Source organism: Schistocerca gregaria, chromosome 1 (assembly GCF_023897955.1).
Source record: "Schistocerca gregaria isolate iqSchGreg1 chromosome 1, iqSchGreg1.2, whole genome shotgun sequence".
Classification (NCBI taxonomy): Eukaryota; Metazoa; Arthropoda; class Insecta; order Orthoptera; family Acrididae; genus Schistocerca; species Schistocerca gregaria.
In genome coordinates this window covers 1,558,549-1,578,327 of record NC_064920.1, presented here as the reverse complement: position 1 = coordinate 1,578,327, position 19,779 = coordinate 1,558,549, and the positions used below count along the sequence as shown (strand labels likewise).

Sequence of the window (19,779 nt, the reverse complement as noted above, 5' to 3'; positions counted from 1 at the left end):
CTTACTTCAGCGATACAGCTTTCGCTTCTTCAGCAGTCTTCTGTTTGTTTTTGTCTTTTGCAACATCCTTCATTCCCTGTAAAGAGACGATATCAAGAATTAGAGCTGTAGTTGTAAAGATAACAGAGCAAAACAATAAGATCAAAAGAATAAATACCAGCATAAACACATTTCAGTGGTTTTTCAGCTCAGTTGTCTAACTGAATATGTTAATTACAAATAGGAATACAATATATTAAATTAAAATCATTTTGCCATATTTTACTGTACCCTTATACCATTTAGCCAGATTAATATTGTAAGAACAATATTCTTTGTACAACTGTCTCAGGACCGAGACTGCAATAGATATTTAAATATGCTGGTAATCTCAGGGTTTTTGATATACCTTCTGTAGATGAAACTAATGATTACAAGGACTTTAACAACCGTGAACTACGAACTTGAAAGGAAACCTGGATAGTCAGGAAGGTCAATGATTAATTAAGAATATTAATAAAGAAGACAAATTATGGGTCCAAGAACACACCATCTAAGTATTTGAATTATATGTTATCATAGTTGATTCTATTATTATGTTTTGGGTACTGAAAGTTGTCAAGAAATTTTTGACAGCACTCACCATGAATGAGATATTTGTGAAATTTATGAAATATCATCATAAAATGATCTCTTTATATTTGTATTTATAAAAACAGATGACACTGTTAACTCTGTTCATATATTGAGATAACTTACACTGCCATTAGACAAACAGTATATGCAGATTGTTTGACTTCAACAGCACAGTGTTTAGAATGTTTTTCAATACTTAAGCGTTCACTTTGAGCCACATGGTGAACTGTGTGTGGTTTTCTTGCTAGTACAAAGCAGCCACTCTCATTACTGTTAGCTCTAAAAACACTGCTAACAGTAATATGTTTTCACATCAGCAAGAAATACATTTCATTTTTACGTAACACTTACGAAACAACTAACATTAATCCTGAAAGTATTTTCTATTAACCGGCAGTACTGAGAACAACATATATTCAAGAATTAAAATTTGGATGCTATAAATAGGATAACAAACTACTACACAAAGTAAAATGGTCATCTGTCCATAAATTTAATGATCCAAACGATAAAATTTAACATTGTCATTGATATATTTGCAGAAACAATAATCTACATGTGAATGTATGTGTCATAAGTATCATCAATTTATTACCTTAGTCAACAGCGAAAATCAGGGAACAGAATTCTCTGCAGTGAAAACAGGGAGATCTTAAAAAGGAATGAGAACATAAACAAAGATTGTGTTAGCTCATCCATCACATAGATGCAAAGACAGTACACATTTTCCGTTACTTGTTGGACTGCTTGCATCGCCATACAGCCCTCCTCCTGTAGAGCAGAGTTCAAGTACCATTATCTTGCATGCTCTCGTACGAACTGGTGTCAATATCAGTGGGTGTGAGTGCTCACTGAGTGGAGAACGGCTTTCAACACATGAGCATCTGCAGTGGCTGACTCCACTTCTGACGACAGCAGTGTGACATCTGGAGCCAGTGGCATGAGGGCCTGCTCAGAAGGGGAAGATCTAGGAGAAGGTATTGGCCAATGGAGAGGCTGCCATTGCACAGTGTCATCCAACAGAAGCAGGTATGCAGATTTTACCAGTTCAATGGGAACCATGTTAGGCTAAGCATTAACTAAGAGCCTCATTATATCTCTTTCTACAACTGGAAAGGGGCTGCTGTAAGGCAGTTGGAAGAATGCTCTAATGACATCCATATGGAGAAAGACACGGGTACACAGAGAGGGATCTTTACGAACAAAAATGGGTGAGTTTGCATGGCAATGAGACGCCACTGAATGTCAGAAATATGTGATGTAGAAATTTGTAGCACCAACAAGCAACAATCTTCAGCTTCATTTCTCTGTTGTGCAGAATGAACTACGATGTCAATCTTAGAGTTTCATCGTATAACATTTCTGCTGTTTAAGTGCCAAGGTAGCTTTTGAAAGCAGTCCACCGCCTGAGCAATATCAGTGGGAATACTCTCAACCAGGTCAACTTGTGACACATTAATGACGACTTGAATGTTCTGTTCAAGCATTCTACCATGACGTTGCTTCCCAGATGGTAGAAGATGCTAGCTGAAGAAACACTGATGAGTGAACTATCATAAATCAACTAGTTCATTGAACAAAGAAGACTCTCATTGTCAGCTCTGATCTGCTGTCGCACCTGTCGAGCACCCAAAACTCGAAATCTATGTTGTCAAAAATGCTCTTGCAACTCTCTCTTCAGAAATTTCCATAGTAGGCAGGACTTTGACCTAGTAAGTAGACCTACCAACAGCTATCAGAATATCTTTGAATCCTTGCAACATGGTAATGGCCCTGGAGGGCATCTGTGCACATGAAGAAAATGGCCTATTGATTGTCAAAAGGAACCTTGAGATTCACGGATTTGGCATCTGACATTGGCCAACTGACAAGGAAAGCGTGTCTTAACCCACAAATGACAATTATGCAATTATGTCCTACCCCCAGCCAAACATATCTGTCTGTTACATATGAATACTCGTGTTGGCTCCAGAATGTGTGTGACTGTGAATCGCTTCCAACAACGGAAAGTAACAGGTCGAGGTCAGCTATGTGAAAGGTCACACAAAATCAGGAAGTTGTCCATAGGTACTTGTTGCAGGTGCATTCCCATTGCTGGCTTTCTAAAGAACTCGTGTACAGTCTCAACTGTTCCCCGTGCCATAGCCGGCTGGATTAGATACACTCTTGCTGAGAGTGCCTCGATTCTAGAGAAGTAGTCACCAATTATGTTTGCAAATCTTCGCTTGCGACAGAAATTGGTAGTGAATTGTGTGACAAATTCTAACTGGAAAAACTGCTAAAGAGAGCCAAACTGTGTGGTTTGTTAAATGCCAATTAAATATGTTTATGGTCTGTAAAGAGCGTGAAGCAGCATCCCTCAAATTTAGGTCAGAAATATCTAATTGCTTTGTAGACTGCAAACATTTCATGGTCGTAGGCAGTCCATTTAGTCTGCACGTCAGACAACTCGTGAGAAAAAAAATCGAGGGGGCTGCCGTGGTCTTTTTACATTCTGTTACAGCACCGTAGCTATAGCTACCTGGCTAACGTCTACAACCGCAGCCGGTGGTGCTGGAGACAGAGGGTGCGCAAGGAGAACTGCCTTTTGCAATGAGGATTTCACTTTGTGGAAAGCAGACATTTCAGATGTCAACACGACTGGACATTTTCCTTGTGAACTATTGACGGAAAGCGCTGCTGAGAGATTTGCCTGGACCGTCACTGTTCACGGTAGATGGCGCCTGTAGAAATTAGTTACACCTATGATATGGCGTAATTGCTGATATGTTTCTGGTAGGGGAACTGACTGAAACAAGTCCGTGTCAGATCATAAGAGCTTAATAACTGTGGGAGTCATCCCATGTCCCACCAAGTCCATTGCCTCTTTTGAGCAGCACACATTTGTCACCGTTTATCTTCAATCCCTAATTGGAAAGCCTGCGAAAGACAGTCTGTAGGTGAATTTTTGCTCAGCTGCAGATGTAGAAAAAATCAGCACGTTGCAAGTGACACAAAGCAGAAATCCAGAGTATGGAGGACCTTGTTGACAAAACATTGCCACGTTTCTGCGGCATCCTAGAGACCAAATGGCATCCGAACATATTCGAAGAGGCCAAACCAAAAGGTGTGATTATTGCTGTCTATCGTACATCCTACGGTGGTACCAGAATTTGATGATAGGCCTTCAGGAATTCAACAACATTACATATTTGCAAGCCTGCCAGAGTGGCCGTAAAATCGTGTAAGTGAGGAACAGGATACAATACGGTGTGATGCATGCATTCAGGGTGCGATAGACCTCACACGCCATGAACTGTCTTTTGAGCTAAATGTAGGGGTGATGCCCAAGAGCTGTCAAAATGTCTGTTGACCAGCATAGCCAACAATTCTTCATGCTCTTTCCTTGTAGCAGCACATTTACCAGGAGCCAATCGAAGGACCTTCTAAGCAGCACACGCCCCTGCCACGGTGGGAATATAGGTGTACGGTGTTATGTTTTTCTTGAAACTGTTCCACAAGCAGGTGGTCTGCTGATGCTGAAGTCCTCTCATGTGGGAGTGTGGTTGTTGCAGACACAGAAATGTGTTGCAAAATTATCATGTGTCCATGTACAGTTCCACTGTTCTAGTGAAGTGGAGCCTCCCATATGGACACAATTACATCATAACAGTGGAGAAAATATGCACTGATTATGGGTTCAGCGATGTCAGAGATCAGGATAATTCACTGAAAATCATGTGAGAATTGTAAATTCATGACCGCATCATGGGGGCAGAACATAGGAATTCCCAGATTTTGCACTGCTGTGAGCCATGATAAACGACTTCTTGATGTTGTAGGTAGGGCACTGAAACTTGCGTCAATCACATAAACTAGCTCATTCCATCTTTCCTTGATGTGCAATCATTGTGATGTTAGAACATTGCGAAGAATAGAGTGCCCGTCAGCTGTGTTTGAAACAGACACAGTGCCAGTACAAGCGAGTACGCTGTTCTCACATAGCGGAGCATTGGCAGCCCACTTTCTTCTAGTGGGGGCAGAACAGTTTGCAATAATTGAGTCATCAGTTATGCCTAATTCCAATTGTTGCTCCCATTTGGGTAATAACGTGGGAATACACATTTATGCTCAAAGTTTCCGAAGTAATAATGATACTGAGGCAGTTTTGCATGCTAGATGACATTAGCTCGTGCTCGTAGGTTGAGTGCTGCTGGAAGTGGCTGGAGCTCCTTGCAGTTACTGCTGAAGAGTGTTAACTCGACAGGGGAGTGCACTCACTTGTTCCGCAAGTGAGTGCTGCTGCTCCTTAGCACTGGTGCCCGTAACCATCTCCAAATGCCATGTTTTCCACTTTTTGTGGGCTACTTGCATCACTGAATAATCAAGAATGACTAAGTTGATCTGCTATCAGTAATTATGAGTCGAAATGTGAGGAGGTACTGGAAACCACTGTGTTTTTCACCACAGAAGGTAACTGGCTCATCCACATTTATTTGAATGTGGTATCAGAAACCTCAGCCACGGAAACCAGTGATGGCAGGTGATGTCAAAAAGCGGAAGGTACTTCACCATTAACAGTTTCAGCTTGTAGCACTTGTTGAACACTGATGTCTGTCGGTTTGTGCAATCGGTGAAGGAAACTTCTTGATGTATGAGAAAGCTCTTGTGGCATGTACACCAGGTGTGATAAATTTACTATGCAGCATGGAAGGCATTATGCAGATGTGAGCTGCATACAATGTGAAGTGCCGGAACTTGCTCAGAAGTTAATATCATCTGTGGAATAGTCTAAAGGTCTTCTGAAACATAATATGTATCTTGGAGGTGCAGTGCCCACATTTAACAATATGATCTTGCTCTTTATAATCTTAGCATCTGTCATTGTCAGAGTCGTCACTTATGGAAACAATAAGCCACAGCAGAAACAAACATTGTAAGAATTATGAGTTTATTACCTCAGTCAAATGCAAAAATCAAGGAACAAACCACTATGGAGAAAAAAAAGAGAGATCTTACAAAGGCAAGATGAACATATAAACAAAGAAGTTGTTGGAGCGTCAAAAACACACACACAAAGATAGTCCATACTTTCAGTTTTTGTTGGAGTTGCACCCCATATTGACCCATTATTTTCAAATTGCATTTCACCAGAAAACTGTAATGACAAGTGGCAATTCTAGAATAAACAGCTGGATCAGAAAGAGAATAAGGATACCATGACAGAAGGAAAAACTTAAAATGTGCAACTGTTTATAATTCTTCACCTTAACTACACAACTGCTATAAAAGAATTTCACAACACAAAGGACAGTAATAAGAGAGGTAAAAAGAATGCAACAGAACAAATAAGACAAAATGCACGCAGAGAGTTACATAATAATATAGGGACTGGCGAAAATAGAATCATTAGAAAAATTAACATTATCACACGTAAATAAAAATTTAACAATCCACCTCCAAACAGCTGCACATTAACAACTTTTTACAGGTGTTCAAGATAATGTGAAAAATTCGAGCATAAATGAAACACCCAGCCCAACAAATATACAATAAGCACACACAATAGGTCAGTGTACATCAGTACTGTCACAGAAGATGAAATGGTAAAAGTAACAAAAGGACTAACTATATCCAGCTCTGCACAGACTGATGGTGTCCCTAAACATTGTTACAGAAGAGTGTACTAAACCTAACTGAAGCACATAACACTTATCTGACTGCTTACCCCAAGCAAGTAACTTCACTTATGTAAAGACATCTAAGATAATTCCAACAATAGAAACTCCACGAAGGAATATAAACAATTATGATAAGACAGATTGCTACTTGCCCTAAAGAAGACACATCAAGTTGCAGTCAAGCACAATTAAGGGACAGTTACATCAAGCTTTTGGCAATAGCCTTCATCAGTAAAAGACAAGACATATAAAATTCAAACACACAAGGAAGTACACCTCATGCAAATATGACAGCCAACTACAGCATCTCAGGCCGGAATACAATTATCACAAGGACTGCAAGCAGCACTTTGTAGGGGTCAGGGAAGGGGAAAGAATAGTAGTGCATATGTGGGGGAAAGGACAAACGCTGTCTGCTGGAAACTGCAATGACTAGAATGCCAACAGGTGCACCGTCAGGACGCTGATGGACAGGAAGGTAGAGAGAAAAATGAGTGAAAAATGAGAGAAGTGGGGAAAGTGGGCAGGTGCATTGGCAGAGGCCAGCGGGCGCAAAACTGCTAAGGTCATTAGCACCCGGTCTGTGACTTAGGAAACGGTAAAAAACGAAAATGGATAGCAGCAGTAATGGGAACGAAACTCAAAAAATTGGAGAAACTAAAAGCAGAAGGGAAGCTTAAAAATCAACTACAGAAAGGGGTTGGTTGTCCTCAAAAAGAGCTACAAATGACTGACGTCATCTCACTGGCACTAATAAACTCGAGAACGCGATCGGCCGAGCGCGTGTCATCTGCTAAAATGGACAATATATCAGGCGACAGCTGTAGACAGGCGCGTAACGGAGTAAAATAGGGGCACTCAATTAAAAGGTGTCTTACCGTCCACAGCTGAGAGCAGTGGGGGCAGAGTGGGGGAGGATTGCCGCTTAAAAGATTTAGATGGCTAAAACGACAGCGCCCTATCCGGAGTCTAGTTAAAATTACCTCCTCCCGACAACGCGTTCGGGAGGAAGAGGTCCAAGCACATGGAAGAGCTTTCACGTCCCACAATTTATTATGGGGAAGTGTCGACCAATGTGCGTGCCGTAAAAGAACAACACGACGACATAAAACGCTCCGTAGCTTGGCGAAGGGAATCGACTGAATAGCTGGCCGAAGAAGAGAGACTGCAGCCTTTGCCGCTATATCGGATGCCTCATTTCCACAGATACCAATGTGTCCTGGGAGCCAGAGGAAGGCCACCGAGACACCTCCCCAAATGGAGCAAGCGCAGGCAGTCCTGAATCTGGTGGACCAGAGGGTGGACAGGGTAGAGAGCTTGGACACTGAGGAGAGGTTGGTTGGTTGGTTTGTGGGATTAAAGAGACCAGACTACTATGGTCATCGGTCCCTTGTTCCATAAAAACTAAAACCACCCGAAGAGAATAAAAAAACGAACAACAGGAAAGACAGCAGACGAAACAGGACATGAAATACTCTGACAGAGACCAGACAAAACAAATTAAAACACACAGTGTGACGGTGGTTGGCCGACCGTAGAGAAAAAGAGGAAAAGCCAACCACCAAGAACACTTTTAAAAACTCAGTTTAAAATCAGAGGCTAAAAGCCAGAATCAACACTAAAAACCTCAGATTAAAGGATAAAAAAACCCTGCCCGAATAAAACGCAAAACCAAGTCCACCATGGCAGAGTCATCTGATAAAAGAGCAGAGAGCGTGTCAGGCATTGCAAATCAGCCGCCAGGAGGCCAATCTCCAGAGATGGCGCACTGGTGGCCTCTTTCGCCAGGCGGTCAACAGTTTCATTGCCGGGTATACCAACATGGCCTGGGGTCCAAACAAACACCACAGACCTGCCGCTACGGGCGAGAGTATGCAAGGACTCCTGGATAGCCATCACCAGACGAGAACGAGGGAAACACTGATCGAGAGCTCGTAAACCGCTCAGGGAATCGCTACAGATAACGAAGGACTCACCTAAGCAGGAGTGGATATACTCTAGGGCACGAAAGATGGCGACCAGCTCAGCAGTGTAAACACGGCAGCCAGCCAGCAACGAACGTTGTTCAGAATGGTCCCCTAGAGTTAGTGCATAACCGACTAGACCAGCAACCATCGAACCGTCGGTGTAGACAACGCCAGAGCCCTGATACGTGGCCAGGATGGAATAAAAGCGGCGTCGGAAGGCCTCCGGAGGGACTGAGTCCTTCGGGCCATGTGCCAAGTCGAGCCGAAGGCAAGGGCGAGGCACACACCACGGGGGTGTACGCAGAGGGGCCCGGAAAGGAGGTGGAACAGGGAAACACCCAAGCCAGGAAAGAAGCTGTTTGACACGTACGGCGATCGGACAACCCAACCGGGGCCGACGTTCTGGCAGATGAACGACTGACTGTGGGAAGAGGACACGATAATATGGATGCCCGGGCAAGCTAAAAACATGGGCAGCATAAGCAGCCAGTAATTGTTGGCGTCATAACCGCAGTGGAGGGACACCTGCCTCCACAAGTATTCTGTCCACAGGGCTGGTTCGGAAGGCATGAGTGGCAAGGCGTATCCCGCTGTGGAGGATTGGGTCCAGCACCCGCAACGCAGATGGGGATGCTGAGCCATAAGCAAAACTCCTGTAGTCCAGACGGGACTGGATTAACGCCTCGTAAAGCCGTAGGAGAGTAGATCGGTCGGCGCCCCACCTGGTGTGGCTCAGGCATCGCATAGCATTTAGATGCCGCCAACACGCCTGTTTAAGCTGCCGAATATGAGGCAGCCAAGTCAACCGGGCATCAAAAACCATCCCCAAAAACCTATGTGACCCTACAACTTTAAGAAGCTCGCCGTCAAGATAAAGCCGCGGCTCCTGGTGAACAGTGCGTCGCCGGCAGAAATGCATAACCCAGGTCTTGGCTGCGGAAAACTGAAAACCATGCACTACAGCCCAAGACTGCGCCTTGCGGATTGCGCCCTGTAGCTGACGTTCAGCAGCTGCAATGCCGCTGTAGTAAAGGCAGAAGTCGTCAGCATACAGGGAAGCGGAGACAGTATTTCCCACGGCCGCAGCGAGCCCGTTAATATCTATTAAAAACAGACACACACTGAGAACAGAACCCTGTGGCACACCGTTCTCCTGGACTTGGGAGGAACTATATGAGGCCGCGACGCGCATGCGGAAGGTACGATACGACAGAAAATTGCTGATATAGATCGGCAGAGGGCCCCGAAGACCCCATCCATGAAGCGTAGAAAGGATGTGATGACGCCATGTCGTATCATACGCCTTCCGCATGTCGAAAAAGACAGCAACCAGATGCTGACGGCGGGCAAAGGCAGTACGGATGGCCGACTCCAGGCTCACCAGATTGTCAGCGGCGGAGCGGCCTTTACGGAACCCACCCTGAGACGGAGCCAGAAGGCCTCGAGACTCCAGTACCCAATTCAAGCGCCAGCTCACCATCCGTTCAAGTAACTTGCAAAGAACGTTGGTGAGGCTAATGGGACGGTAGCTGTCCACCTCCAAAGGGTTCTTCCCTGGTTTCAGAATTGGGACAACAAGACTTTCCCGCCATTGCGACGGAAACTCACCCTCGACCCAAATGCAGTTGTAAAGATCGAGGAGGCGTCGCTGGCAATCCACTGAAAGGTGTTTCAGCATCTGAGAGTGGATGCTATCTGGCCCAGGAGCAGTATCAGGACAAGCGACGAGGGCACTTCGAAATTCCCACTCACTGAATGGAACATTGTACAATTCAGGATGGTGAGTGCGAAAAGAAAGACTCCGACGTTCTATCCACTCCTTAATGGAGCGGAAGCCCAAGGGGTAGTTGGCAGAAGCGGAATTCATAGCAAAGTGCTCTGCCAAGCGGTTTGCAATGACGTCGGAGTCAGTACAAACTGCTCCATTCAGTGAGAGCGCAGGGACACTGACAGGGGTCCGATAGCCATAGAGGCGACGAATCTTGGCCCAGACTTGCGATGGAGTGACATGGAAGCCAATGGTGGACACCGCTCCCAGCACTCCTGCTTGCGTTGGCGGATAATGCAGCGGGCTCGCGCAAGCAGCCGTTTGAAGGCGATAAGGTGGTCGATTGAGGGATGTCGCTTGTGACGCTGGAGCGCCCGCCGGCGAGCTTTAATCACTTCAGCGATCTCAGGCGACCACCAAGGCACAGTCCGCCGCCGAAGGGACCCGGAAGAACGGGGAATGGCAGATTCGGCGGCAGTAACGATGCCGGTGGTGACCGACTGAACTACTGCATCAATGGCATCGTTAGAGAGAAGCTCAATAGCGGCAGTGGACGAGAACAAGTCCCAGTCAGCCTGATTCATACCCATCTGCTAGGGCGCCCAGAAGACTGACGCTGTGGCAGTGACAGAAAGAGCGGAAACTGGTCACTACCACGCAGGTCGTCATGCACTCTCCATTGGACAGACGGTAAGAGGCTAGGGCTACAGATGGAAAGGTCAATGGCGGAGTAAGTGCCATGCGCCACACTGAAGTGTGTGAAGGCACCATCATTTAAGATCGAGAGATCGAGCTGCGCCAATAAATGCTCAACGATGGCGCCTCGACCTGTTGCCAGTGACCCACCCCACAGATGGTTATGGGCGTTAAAGTCGACCAGTAACAGGAAAGGTGGAGGCAACTGAGCTATCAGAGCAGCCAGGACATGCTGCGCGACATCACCATCCGGTGGAAGGTAAAGACTGCAGACGGTAACAGCCTGTGGCGTCCACACCCGAACAGCGACAGCATCTAAAGATGTGTGGAGAGGTACAAACTCACTGAGGAGAGAGCTGAGAGAATCTGAACAGATAACATACTGTATCCGCTGATGGCGGCGGATGTATTGGACAGCCTGGAGAACAGCGTAAAGCTTCGAAGTATAAACCAAACACTAGTTGGGAAGCCGAAATCGATTTGGGGTGTCACCAACAATATAGGCAATCCCTACACCTAGCGATGTTTTCGAGCCATCAGTGTAAATTTGGCTTCCTTCATTTGTGCGGATAGAGCAGCAAATGCCCAACAATAACCAAGTGAAGGGGTACCTTCCTTGGGAAATTGACAAAGGTCACGGAGCAGGCAGATCTGGGGACGGAGCCAAGGCGGTGCTGTACCCCAAGTTGTCAAGAAGGTTTTAGGAAAGAGAATGGAGCTGTTGACGGAAGTGGACTCCCGGTGGTAGTAGGGAGGAAGGGCAGCCTGCATACTCTACATCCAAGGAGACGTCAAAGAAAACGTCATGGTCCGGATTAGCAGGCATGAAAGACAGATGGCTAGCATAACAACTCAGAAGGACAGCTCGCCGATTGGACAACGGAGGTTCAGCAGTCTCAGCATAAAGGATTTCCACAGGGCTGGTGTAAAAAGCTCCAGACACTAAACGTAATCCACGGTGGTGGATAGAGTCGAGACGCCGAAGAATAGACGGCTGAGCAGAGGAGTAAACTATGCTTCCATAGTCCAATTTCAAGCGCACTAAGGCGTGATAGAGGCAGAGAAGGACCCCTTGGTCCGCTCCGCAGGAGGTACCATTCAGGGCACAGAGGGTGCCGAGGGATCGCAGACAGCAAGCCAAAAGATAGGAAACGTGGGAGGACCAGCACAGTTTTCTGTCAAACATAAGACCCAAGAATTTAGCGACATCCGAAAACGGAAGGTTGACAGGTCCTAGATGTAAGGAGGGTGGAAGAAACTCCTTACATTGCCAAAAATTAACACAAACGGTCTTACTGGGAGAAAAACGGAAGCCAGTTTCGATGCTCCAAGAGTGGAGGCAATCGAGACATCCTTGAAGACGTCGTTCAAGAAGGCTGGTCCGTTGAGAGCTGAAGCAGATCGCAAAATCGTCCACAAAGAGGGAGCCCGAGACATCAGAAAGTAGACAATCCATAATCGGATTTATGGCAATGGCAAACAGTACAACACTCAGCACGGAGCCCTGCGGTACCCTGTTTTCTTGGGAGAAAGTACAGGAGAGAGTGGTGTTCACCCGCACTCTAAATGTGCGCTCTGCCATAAATTCGTGAAGAAAAAGGGGCAGCCGACCTCGAAAGCCCCAAAAGAACAGTGTGCGAAGGATTCCTGCCCTCCAACAGGTATCGTATGCTCTCTCCAGATCAAAAAATATTGGTACTGTTTGGCATTTCCGGAGAAAATTGTTCATGATATAAGTGGAGAGAGCAACAAGATGGTCAACTGCAGAACGATGCTTTCGGAAACCGCATTGGGCAGGTGTTAAAAGACTGCGGGACTCCAGCCACCAGGCTAAATGGCAATTCACCATACGCTCCAAAACCTTACATACACTACTCGTGAGAGAAATGGGGGGATAGCTAGAGGGGAGATGTTTGTCCTTTCCAGGTTTCGGAACAGGAACGACGATAGCTTCCCGCCATCGTCTGGGAAAAGTACTGTCGGTCCAAATTCGATTATAAAGGCAAAGGAGGTAACGCAGACTATGGGTTGATAAATGCAGCAACATTTGGATGTGGATACCATCCGGTCCTGGGGCGGAGGAGCAAGAAGAAGAGAGTGCATGTTGGAGTTCCTGCATGGAGAAAACAGTATTATAGCTTTCGCGATTTTGAGAGGAGCAAGCAAGAGGTTGCACTACCGCTGCATGTTTCTTCGGGAGAAATGTTGGCAGGTAATTTGAAGAGCTCCAAATCTCAGCAAAGTGTTGACCCAATGAGTTAGAAATTGCGACGGGGTCCACTAATGTATCATGCGCGACAGTGAGCCCAGACACCAGGGAGAAACTAGGTGCGCCAGATAATCGTCGAATCCGACTCCAAACTTCCGAGGAGGGAGTGAAAGTGTTAAATGAGCTAGTAAAGAATTTCCAGCTTGCCTTCTTGCTATTGCGGATGACGCAATGGCATCGCTCACGGAACTGCTTATAGCGGATACAGTTGGCCAAAGTAGGACAGTGGCGGGAAACGCGAAGAGCACGTCACCGCTCATGTACTGCGTCACGGCATGCCTCGTCCCACCAAAGAACTGGGGGGTGCCGGGGCAATTCGGAGGTGTGTGGTATTGAACATTCCACAGCTGTAAGAATAATGTCTGTAATATGTGTGACTTCATCGTAGACGCTAGGAAAGTGACGGTCATCGAATGTCGCTAGCGACAAAAAAAGTGTCCAATCGGCTTGGGCAAACTTCCAGTGTCGCAGGCGCATATATGGCAGTTGAGGCTGCAGTCTAAGCACACATGGAAAGTGGTCACTCGAGTGTTTATCATCAAGGGCGAACCATTCGAAGTGCCGAGCTAGCGGAACAGTACCGACCGAAAGTTCCAAATGAGAGAAATTTGTCGTGGAGGCAGACAAAAATGTGAGGTCCCCAGTGTTGAGGCAAACTAGATCTGCTTGGTGGAAGACGTATAGCAATAGTAAGCCACGCGGACAAGGATGTGGAGATCCCCAAAGCGGGTGGTGGGCATTGAAGTCCCCAACCAGCAAATAGGGGGCTGGAAGCTGACGAAGAAGATGAAGGAGATCAGCTCGTGCCATTGGTGTGGACGATGGAATGTATACAGTACAAAGAGAAAAGGTATATCCAGAAAGTGAAAGACAAATAGTGACAGCTTGGAAGGAAGTGTTTAAGGGGATTGGGTGATAATAGAGAGTATCATGGAGAAGAATCATGAGTCCTCCATGTGCTGGAGTGCCTTCAACAGAGGGGAGATCAAATCGGAAGGACTGAAAAGGGGGGAGAACAAAGTGGTCATGGGGACGCAGCTTTGTTTCCTGAAGACAGAAGATGACCGGCAAGTAGGATCTTAAGAGGATCGATAATTCATCCCGATTGGATCGAATGCTGCGGATATTCCAGTGGATAATGGACATAGGGTGAACAGAAAATGGAGGAATGTGACCAAGGTTGCCGTCAACTTAACGACTGCTCAGAGCTTGGGACCGACAGCAGGGAACAGCATTCAGCCGAAAGCAGAAGATCCTGATCCATAGGTTGTCAGGAGCAGCTCCTGTCACCAGCAATCGGCCAGTTGATCGGCCGCCAGCAGTGCACCTCGGCGAAAACGAAGACGGCTGAGGGCGATTACCGCCAGGTGGTGCTGTAGATGAGACACGCCTTGGCGGAGAAGGAGATGAACTGGGTTTCTTATTAGCCTTCTTGGAAACATGATGTTTAGATGAAGGAGGAACCAATGGTTGTGAAGTTGAGGTATGTAAAAAATCTTCACCAGTATGCTCTTTTTTCAAAGTCTTGGTGTCTGACTTGTGGGCTCGAGATTTAGCCATAGAGTGGGCAGGCAAAAGTGGGGAGGTTGAATGGGCGATCTTTGCACTGGCCGATCTGACGACCGTGGCACTAAAGGTGAGGTCACAAGTCTGCGTGGCCGCCTCCTTTGCTGGTCGAGGAGAGGCAAGGACAGTGCTGTATTTTCCTGTCTGAGCCGTGGTGGGCTGTTGACTGGCGAATAATTTTCGAGCAGCAAAGGTCGACACCTTTTCCTTCACTCTGATTTCCTGAATGAGCTATTCGTCTTTAAAAATGGGGCAATCTCAAGAGGAAGCAGTGTGGTCACCCATACAGTTGATGCAACGAGGGGATGGAGGTAGACAAGCACCCTCTTGGGCATCCTTGCCTCACGTAACACATTTGGCCGGATTGGGACATGACTGATCAACTTAAATTGGAAAGACAACATAGATTATATATGGGGGAATGCGAAACAAAGACTGCACTTTATTGTCAGAACACTTAGAAGATGCAACAAACCCACTAAAGAGAAGGTCTGTATTAAACCTGTCCGTCCTGTGACAGAATATTGCTGCGCGGTGTGGAGTCCTTACCTGGTAGGATTGACGGACTACATTGAAAAAGTGCAAAGAAGGGCAGCTCATTTCGTGTTATCGCGCAATAGTTGTGAGAGTGTCACTGATATGATACGTGAGTTGTGGTGGCAGTCACTAAAACAAAGGCGGTTTACTTTGTGGCCAGAAATACTTATGAAATTTCAATCACCAATTCTCTACTCTGAATGCGAAAATATTTTGTTGACACCCACCTACGTAGGGAGAAATGATCATCACAATCAGAGCACGAACAGAAAGATTTAGGTGTTCCTTTTTCCCGTGAGCCATTCGAGAGTGGAATGGTAGAGAAGTAGTATGAAAATGGTTTGATGAACCCTCTGCCAGGCACTTAAGTGTGAATTGCAGAGTAATCATGTACATGTAGATCTAGACATCAAATTGTGGCTACTTTTTGTACCCCCACTGAATAAATTTCAGCCCTCATTGACCCACACCTCCAACCAATTGCCTGTAATCTAGCCTCCCACATCAAAGGCACCAACCACTCCCTTCACTGACTCTCCTCCATCCCCACCCTTTTACTTCCTGGATGCCTACTCATTAATGTTGATGCCACCTCCCTATACACCAACATCACTCTTTCTTATGGTCCTACTGCTACTGAACATTATCTGTCACAATGTCCTTCAGACTTGAAACCCACAACCTCATTCCTCACACATCTTACTAACTTTATCCTAACCCACAACTACTTCTCCATTGAACGGAAGGTATATAACCCCAATATGACACAGCCGGGGCTCCCACATGGCACCCCCCCCCCCCCCCTCTTATGCCATCCCTTTTTTGTAGTCATCTAGAGGAACCTTGCTTGCCTCTAAAAATACCAAACCCCTAGTCTGGTTCAGGTTCATTGATGATATCTTCATGATCTAGATGTTAACCTTGTCCTCTCTGATGTCTCCATCTGCACCTCTGTCCACATTAATTCCACCAACCACCAACAATATCTGCATTTTGACAGCTGTCATCCCTTTTGCACCAAAAAAATCCCTTCCATCCAGCCTGGTGACCTGGGGCCAGTGTATGTGCAATGACAAAAAATCCCATGCTCAGTATGCTGAGGGTCTCACCAGGGCACTCACAAGCAGGCACTATCCCCCAGACTTTGTCTGCAAACAGATCTCCCTTGCCATTTCCCTTCACACCCCAAATCCTCCCATCACATCCAAGAATCAGCCCCTAAAGAGTGTCCCCTTCATCATCCAATACTTGCCCAGTTTGCAACAACTGAGCCCCATCCTTCTCCTGTGCTTGATTACCAATCATCATGGTCTGAAATGAGGAACATCTTAACCAAGATACTTCCCGCTCTCCTAAAGTGGTGTTCCATCGCCCAACCAATCGCCACAACATCCTAGTCCAACTCAATGCTGCTCCCAATCCTAACCCCTTGCCACAAGGCACAGTGGAAGACACAGGTGCAAAACCTGCTCAATCCACCTGCCCAGAACTTCCTATTCGAGTCCTCTCACAGGTTTATCCTATTCCATCATGGGCTCGGTCACCTTTGAAAGCAGCCATGTCATTTACCAGCTATGCTCCTATCATTGCACAGCTCCTTATATTGGTATGACTACCAACCAGCTGTCCACCAGGACGAATGGCCACTGCAAAACTGGGCCCAAGAGTAAAGCAGACCACCCTGTGGCACAACATGCAGCTGAACACAACACACTTGATTTCAAGGGCTACTGCAATACCTGCCTCATGTGGATCCTTCCCTTCTCACCATCTTTTTTTCTGAACTTCACAGAGGAGAGTTGCCCTTACCACACATTCTCTGCTCCCATACAGTAACATACTGACCCCACACCCTCCACGCAACAGTTTCCACGTCCTCTGCTGTATACTCTCCTCCCCATTCTTGTCTTCCACCCTGTACGTTTGCTGGCCTCTGCCAATGCACCTACCCACTTCCCCCACTCCTCTCCTTTTTCACTCTTTTTCTCCCCGCCTTCCTGTCCATCAATGTCCTGACGATGCACCTGTTGGCATCCTAGTCATTGCAGTATTCATCAGATAGCGTTCGTTTCTTTCACCACACATGCACTACGAATCTTTCCCCTTCCCTGCCCCCTAAAAATTGCTGCTTGCAACCCATGTGGTAGTTGCATTCCAGCCCGAGATGCTCGAGTTGGCAGTGATGTGTGCATGAGGTGACTTTGCTTGTGTGTTTGCATCATGTATGTGTCTCTTTTACTGATGAAGGCAGTGGCCAAAAGCTTTGCCCAAGTTTGTTAATTTTGCCTGTCTGCAACTTAATGTGTCTTCTTTACAGTAAGCAGCAATCTGTCTTTTCCTATATTATTGCTAAGATAATTCAAATTATTAAAATAGATGGGAGAGACAACTTAAACAATATGGGCCCATTATAATTTCCGACAGTCTGAGTAGCAATCCATCCTTTTCATATTGTAGTATATTAATTTAGATACTTAGCAGAATGTAAACTATTTAAATATGGTGTTCCTCAAGGATCAATAATGAGAACTACAATGGTGATGCTCTTAAATTACCACATTTGTATATGACACCATACATCTATTAAAATGTTAAAGTAATTGTTACTGCAATGACATTTGTATATGACACCATACATCTATTAAAATGTTAAAGTAATTGTTACTACTCTTGTTGTGGTCTTCAGTCCAGAGACTGGTTTGATGCAGCTCTCCATGCTACTATATCCTGTGAAAGCTGCTTCATCTCCCAGTACTTACTGCAACCTACATCCTTCTGAATCTGCTTAGTGTATCCATCTCTTGGTCTCCCTCTACGAATTTTACCCTCCATGCTTCCCTCCAATACTAAATTGGTGATCCCTTGATGCCTAAGTATGTGTCCTAACAACTGCTACCTTCTTCTAGTCAAGTTTTCCAACAAATTCGTCTTCTCCACAATTCTATTCAGTACCTCCTCATTAGTTACATGATCTACCCATCTACTCTTCAGCATTCTTCTGTAGCACCACATTTCGAAAGATTCTATTCTCTTCTCATCTGAACTATTTATTGTCCATGTTTCACTTCCATACATGGCTACTCTCCATACAAATACTTTCAGAAAGGACATCCTGACACTTAAATCTCTACTTGATGTCAACAAATTTCTCTTCTTCAGGAACACTTTCCTTGCCATAGCCAGTATATATTTTATATCCTCTCTACTTCAACCATCATGTTATTTTGCTTTCCAGATAGCAAAACTCATCTTCTTTAAGTGTCTCATTTCCTATTCTATTTCCCTCAGCATCAGCTGATTAAATTCGTTTACTTTCCATTATCCTTGTTTTGCTTTTGTTGATGTTCATCATATATCCCCTTTTCCTGACACTGTCCATCCCATTCAACTGCTCTTCCAGGTCCTTTGCTGTCTCTGACAGAATTATAATGTCATTGGCAAACCTCAAAATTTTTATTTCTTCTCCATGGATTTTGATTCCTACTCCGAATTTTTCTTTTGTTTCCTTTACTGCTTGCTCAATATACAGATTATATAAAATTGGGGATAGGCTACAACTGTCTCACTCCTTTCTCAATCACTGCTTCCCTTTCGTGTCCCTCGACTCTTATAACTGCCACTTGGTTTCTGTACAAATTGTAAATAGCCTTTCGCTCCCTTTATTTTACCTCTGCCACCTTCAGAATTTGAAAGAGAGTATTCTAGTCAACATTGTAAAAAGCTTTCTCTAGGTCTACATATGCTACAAACATAGGTTTGCCTTTCCTTAATTTAGAAGCTAAGATAAGCTGCATGGTCAGTATTGCCTCACATGGTCCAACACATCTACAGAATGCAAACTGATATTCCCCGAGGTCGGCTTCTACCAGCTTCAATTCATCTGTAAAATTTGGTGGCCAGAGGAACAAAACTTCTGGTCAGGTGAATACAGGCCTATAAATCCAAAATCAAATAAGAGTAATGTAGCAGTAGGTTTAATAACGAGTAAAAATAAATAGGAACTTGGATAAGTTACCATGAACAGCATAGTGAATGCATTATTGTAGCCAAGATAGACACGAAGCCCATGCCTACCACAGTAATACAAGTTTATATGCCAATTAGTTCGACAGATGTTGAAGAGATTGAAGAAATCTATGATGTTATAAAAGAAATTATTCAGATAGTTAAGAGAGATGAAAATTTAATATTTATGGGTGAATGGAATTAGATAGTAGGAAAATGAAGAGAAGGAAAAATATTTGGGGAATGTGGACTGGGGGTAAGGAATGAAAGAGGAAGGCACCTGGTGTAATTTTGCACAGAGGACAACTTAACCATAGAATAATATAACAATCAGTAAACACTGTCACAAGACAAATTAGCAACTTGGTGCAGGAAAATCAAATTTAATAACAGAAAAAAAACTCTCAGTAAAATTTCTCAACACTCCACCAATACTGAATTATGTAAAATTTGAAATTTTCCCAACAAATCAACTGTTCAAAAAGATTTTGGGCTTGCAGCCAGTCGTCGTAAACTTCATTGCACTATATTTTGGCTGGACAACTGCCAGCCATCTTCAGGTGAGCCAAACGAGGACTGACGAAGACATTCTCCGCTCCAGCTTATATAGTGCGCTGATAGTACTGCCGTGCATGCGTTGCATTCGCAGAGACAGAAGGGCCACACCGCCCAGTGACAGCGCCCTCACTGTGGAAC

The 19,779-nt window shown here is 45.2% G+C and overlaps 1 protein-coding gene across 1 annotated transcript in view; it reads right to left on the bottom strand.

Moving 5' to 3' along the window:
* Window positions 1–19,779, bottom strand: part of LOC126318536 (protein flightless-1) — a 155,812-nt gene that overhangs the window by 83,183 nt on the left and 52,850 nt on the right. The window contains exon 9 of the mRNA XM_049993407.1: window positions 6–76. Within this exon, the coding sequence (XP_049849364.1) occupies window positions 6–76 (71 nt within the window). The remainder of the gene's footprint in view (window positions 1–5; window positions 77–19,779) is intronic.